At 39.3% G+C, this 5,385-nt stretch overlaps 1 protein-coding gene across 1 annotated transcript in view; it reads right to left on the bottom strand.

Moving 5' to 3' along the window:
* Positions 1-469: 469 nt before the first annotated feature.
* The window catches only part of DPP10 (dipeptidyl peptidase like 10), a 259,024-nt gene continuing 254,108 nt past the window's right edge, over positions 470-5,385 (bottom strand). Inside the window, exons 21-25 of the mRNA XM_009290973.2 lie at positions 4,875-4,974; positions 4,067-4,125; positions 3,906-3,978; positions 2,175-2,248; positions 470-654 (exon numbers count right to left, since the gene is read on the bottom strand). Of these exons, the coding sequence (XP_009289248.1) occupies positions 517-654; positions 2,175-2,248; positions 3,906-3,978; positions 4,067-4,125; positions 4,875-4,974 (444 nt within the window). The 3' untranslated portion in view covers positions 470-516. The remainder of the gene's footprint in view (positions 655-2,174; positions 2,249-3,905; positions 3,979-4,066; positions 4,126-4,874; positions 4,975-5,385) is intronic.

The following is a 5,385-nucleotide window of genomic DNA, read 5'->3' as shown; positions in this document are numbered from 1 at the left end:
GAGAAAATATCGTGCCCTTTATTATCTCTGTGGTTTCTTATGTGTAATAGACAGCGAAAGAATTGCACTTATTGTAACATTAAAGTGTTAGATTGCAGCTCACCTTTTAAAATATTAGTGGCCATAATACTTATGATAGGTTGTGCATTATGCAAAGATGAATAAAGATGTGCATTTAAATTAAAAAACAAGCAACCACTTACAGAACCAACAGTGAGGCTTAACGTAACAAACATGCACTAACCCTACACTTATGCAAAACTAAGTTCTTCCAGGAAACTGTAACCAACTGTTGACCTTCCACAAAGGTAAAGGTTTTGTCCCTTGGTAATATGTTTGGACTTTGTAGTCGAATTCCAGTTTATTAGCTCATTGTCTGTAAATGTGCTGTTCCACTGTGATATCCTTTAGCTGCCCTTGAGCTTCTGCAGAATCTGCAATCTTACAGTCACTTTTATTTAAGGTTTTATTGAGCCACAAAGTAAGTCCCCTTCAGTACTACACAAATAGGCTTCCTTATTCATCCTCTTCAGGTTCCTGTGGTAAAATTGGTGTCTCCTCCTTTAAACAAGCACTAAAAAACCCAAGGATTGTGCTGTAAAGGTGATATTTGCTTTTCTCAGACGCAATGTTATGACCTTCATCCGGGTAGATCTAGCAGAGGAGAAAGGAAAAAAGTAAATAGTTTTTTAAAGGCTTTTCAAATATTTAGGGCTCTAATTTCCTTTCTCTGATCTTCAAAATGTTTTAGATGACAACAGGATGATAACAGTTTTATGGCATCAAGGAAAGCTAATAAAACTCAAAGTAAAACTCATTCTCTTGGAATTTGAACTTACATAAAACAACCACTGCAGTGGGATCTGCAGAAGTGAAAAAATTTATGTTCTCAGTCATTGTGCTTACAACAGTTTACTTAGCTGGCATTTTCAATAGTGTCTAGGCATCCAAATCCCATTAATGTCAATGAGGATTAATTACCTCATGCTTTTAGGGACCTCTCAATATCTCAGCTTCTAAGTGTTCAGCGAAAAAACTTTTTATTCATATTTTTAACTATCTTCCTATCTTATCTAAAGCCTATCATCTCTCTCTCTCCTAGGGTGGACGTGGGCATTTTTATCTCTTAATTCCAATTCCACTGGAAATTTCTCCCAAGTGAGGCTGAACAAAAATTTGCAGGCTGAATGAAGAAATCCAGGCCACAGGGTTTAGGACAAGGGATTTGCGGTGGCCTGAGGCAAAAAGCCTCAGCTGCTTCCTCAAACTCGGGTTATCACAAGGTTGCATGAGAACGGTTCAATGGGGCTCTTCTGAGAGACCTCCGTCATTCCTGCTTTCTCCTCTCTCCACAGGCCTTCACATCACCTCAGCTGAAATCACAGGGACAGCTGGAACAGATCCTACCCCACTCAGATTTCACACATAAAGTCCTTTTCCCTTCATAAGTGATGCTAACCCCCTCGTTACCACCTCCTCCCTGACGTGAGCTCACACGCTTCAGTGGAAACTACAGGTCCACCTAAGGTTCAGTAAGGTAGAGGTTTGCAACGTGTAACATCAGAGATACATGGAGGAGTGACCCAAAACCACATCGTCTAAGATATTCAAGAAGGTTTGCCGCAATCAGAACCCCTGGCCAGCAACATCCACGTACTCCGCGGTGGGTCCCGTGCAAGTCTGTATGTCAGCAGCCCACCCTGTCCTGCTCTCCCCAGCCTGTCCCTCACAGCACCCTCACCCTCCGTACAGCTATGGAGAGAGGGAACAGCGCTCTCCCCTTTTAGCTGCCTTTTAATAAATTTAAGTGTTGAAAATAAGGGGAAATTTCATGTGACCCAATACTATTTTAGGTAAAAAGGGACTAAAGTAGTGATGTCTCCATATTACAAAGAGTGCATATGGACTGTAAAGCACTTTGTATAGTGTTGTAGGATAAACAGGTGGAAAAAAGAAAGATGAGAGAGAGGAGAAAGAGCCCAGAAGAATGACAAGAAGATACGGTTCTTGACATCCATACTGACAGTAAGGAAAATGGGATTAAACGGAGTTCTAACTGCAAACTGAGGTAATACAGGTGCGTTGTGGTAGGGAGGGTCCTTCTCAGGGATGAAATAGCAATATGAGGTCAAATGTGGAACTACGTTTATAGGAAATGTCACAGCTGCACATACCTGCATAGTGTAATTAACTCCAGCTTTTATTAGATGTTTAATCAGTTCTGCTGAATGCTGGAAGTGGACTTTAGCTGCAAGACAACAATATTTGGATATTATTAGAAGAAGCTATGCTAATATGAAATACTTATCTGTTAAACAGCTTTGACTGAAAACATTTCCAACCCCTGTAATTGCCGGATCTGAAGTTGGCTATCTTTCTGGTCAGAATCGCAGAGCCCCACCACTAACAGTGATGCAGGGTGTAACAGCAGAGGTTTTGGAGAAGGAGCTGGAAGCCCCAAGGGAAGCCATGCTTTCCAGGCACTCCGTGAGGACTCCTCTCTCTACCCTTGATTTACACACACTGTGATAGTTTAGAGGTGTGTAAAACCATTCCGTTTGAACATCGTGAGAGTTTATAATTGTGTTAAAGGAAAGCACATTGGATTTTCTACTGCTTGCACAGGGTTATTACAGCCCACACTTCTTTAGGTAATGGACTTTCTGCAACATATCAGTAACTTAATCTTTGTGTGGTAAAAACAGGCAACTTTATTACCACATCCTAACCCTGCAGAGCTTAGGCTGCAAGTGGGCTGGGTGGTGTCACTAGATGTGATATTAAGCAAGGGCTGCAGGCAATCAGAGTCCTAGTCTTGAACACACTGTATTGCTCAGACATCCATCAGAGTCCCAATTCCCTCTAGCGCTGAGTTCAGAGGGGTAGAAATTGCTGCTGCCTTTTACAATGAGCGAAGTCTGAGACCCTCATGCCTGCTCAATCACCCAGTATGTCTCCTCTGTCCCTCTCCCCCCTGCTCTGGGAAGAAACACGGGACAGTGTTTGCACCCCTCTGATTGCACTTGGGATCTGTAACACAGCTTTGACAAGTTACACTAGGATGACAGGCTGGCAGGTGCCATCCTCACTGTGCCAACTGTGTGTGTGGGCACTCTCACCTCAGCCCTCGTCAGTGTGAGGTACTTATCCCTCCAGACTGAGGGGCAAGAAACCTTGTATTATCCTACATTCACCAGGAAAATGCCAGGGAAAGAAGTATGCATGTGAATCTGTACAGAGGAATTTGTTGCAGCACTGTAATTTGTGCCTGCAAAGCTCGTTCTTTAGACCTACATCAGTTAAGAAAGTTCAGAAAAATATACTGCAGTTAAATTTAAATCTGTAATTACAAATTGTCTCTTGATCGACACGTCTTATGATTCCATTTAAAGTGCTAGAACTTAGTCTGTTTTACTCATTCTCTGTCTTAAAGTACTGCTAAAAGTATTGGTGCTATTAAAAGGTTCCCTATAGCTTCAGCTTCAGTTGCATTGGCACTACCTTGTAATTAATTAGCTGAAAAGTTCAACTTCCCATTTGGTGCTGTACTTCACCAACTGTACTGATAATTCTTTCTTCAATTGCAGAATCTCGATGAATTTAAAATACCATTAAAAACGTACGTTGTTCTATTAATAATTCACATAATACCTTTCACTAGCAAGACGGTGGTCCACAAGATTTAAACAAATTCGAACATATAGCACCTAAAAGGTACAAATATTCAGCAAAGAAAAGCATCATCAGTTTAGAGTTAGAAGTGACAATTGAAATAAAATAAAAAATCCTATCGGGGGGATAATGAAACTAAAAATATACTTGCTAGGTGTGTGCCTAATCAGTCTTTGAATGCCTGCCTACTAAAACCTCTGACTTTAAATATAATTGCATCTGTAAATACTTACTGTCAGCTGTCCCATGAACGATTAGTAAATTCGCTTCTTTTAAACCATGAAGATTGTGTAATACGCTGGATGCCTAGTAAACAAACACACACAAAGGTGTAACTGAATTGCATTTTAAGACTAAAATGGTCATTTTAAGTTTCTTGTTTACGCTAACTTACCTGATAGGTATTTTCCTCTTTTGATGGAATACCAAGGTATCTTTCTGAAAAAGCTGATGCTGTGAAAGTAAAAACAAAAACTTGTGAGTTCATCAAAATTACTTCTATTTTAAAACTCATCAGTTCTGACCTAGAGTCAGGAGATGCTATTTAAACCATGAAGTCAACAGAGAAATGTTAACCAGAATGTACTATTGAAAACCATTTTTAAATGGTTAACAAAAACCCAGCAAAACACAAAAACCAAACACCACCAAAAAACCCCAACACCAACACCCCCCCAAAACAAAACAAAACAAAATAAAATAAAAAAAAACAAAGAAAAGACTAACACACCATTAAAGTAACCTGGTCTGATTTTGTGTGTATCACAGTCCACAGTCCATAGCCTGTGCCCAAAATTTCACATACAGAACCAAATATCCTGTGATTGAATGACGACATGGTTGATACAGTAAGGAATTCACCACTAAACTTAAAAGACTCATTCCTGTTATAAGTCTTGATTCAGGCTGATATACCTAAAGGATTCTTAGGAAATGGGGTACCTGACTGAATTTCAGTGGGAAATGGGAAACACAACTCCTTTGCAAAAATCAGTGGTGTTAATAATATTGTATCTGTTGCGTGTTTTGGTAAACTGTCCCAGTGTTAGCTGCCTTTTCATTTAAAGGAGAGAACGAGACAGTGAGGTAAAATCTAGTTGATATTGCTACATTATCTGCCCTTAGTTAAAATGAATATAGCTCCAGGAATAAAAGATATTTTGAATAGACTATCGCACAGGTGCAGGGCAGGGAATACTCACCATACAACTTCATATCTGTAACTGGTGCCACCACAGCTCCACACTTGAAGAGCCGTTCACTGGATTTCAGGATCATTGATGTAATGTAGCCACCGTATCCCTAACAATGGAAATGATACTGAGATTTTTGTTTATTCATTTCTTTTTAGCAACAATAAAGTTGAAGGCCATTGTGCTAATCTGATGGTATCATTTTACAGTATGTATTTATATCTGCAAGAATTGCTTTTAAAGGAAATGCAAACCTACAGTTAAGAGTGAATAAAGGTCTCATATGGCCTGGTCATGATCTTTAAACCATACAATTAATAATAATTAGTATATTTCAGTTTAAGCTCCATAATTCCATCATGACAGACTAGCCTATAGTTAGTAAAAGATTTGAAAACTACAGGGAAAAAAAGAAAAACAAAACCCAAAGGTACAGCTTTTGGGAACACAGCCTAGACAGGAATTTGTACTCACAGTTTTTAATATATTTAATGTAGTTATTTAGTAATTACCAGCATAC

Source organism: Aptenodytes forsteri, unplaced genomic scaffold, assembly GCF_000699145.1.
Source record: "Aptenodytes forsteri isolate BGI_AS27 unplaced genomic scaffold, ASM69914v1 Scaffold29, whole genome shotgun sequence".
Classification (NCBI taxonomy): Eukaryota; Metazoa; Chordata; class Aves; order Sphenisciformes; family Spheniscidae; genus Aptenodytes; species Aptenodytes forsteri.
The sequence above is the reverse complement of the archived record's forward strand: the minus strand, read 5'-3'. Positions and strand labels throughout refer to the sequence as shown.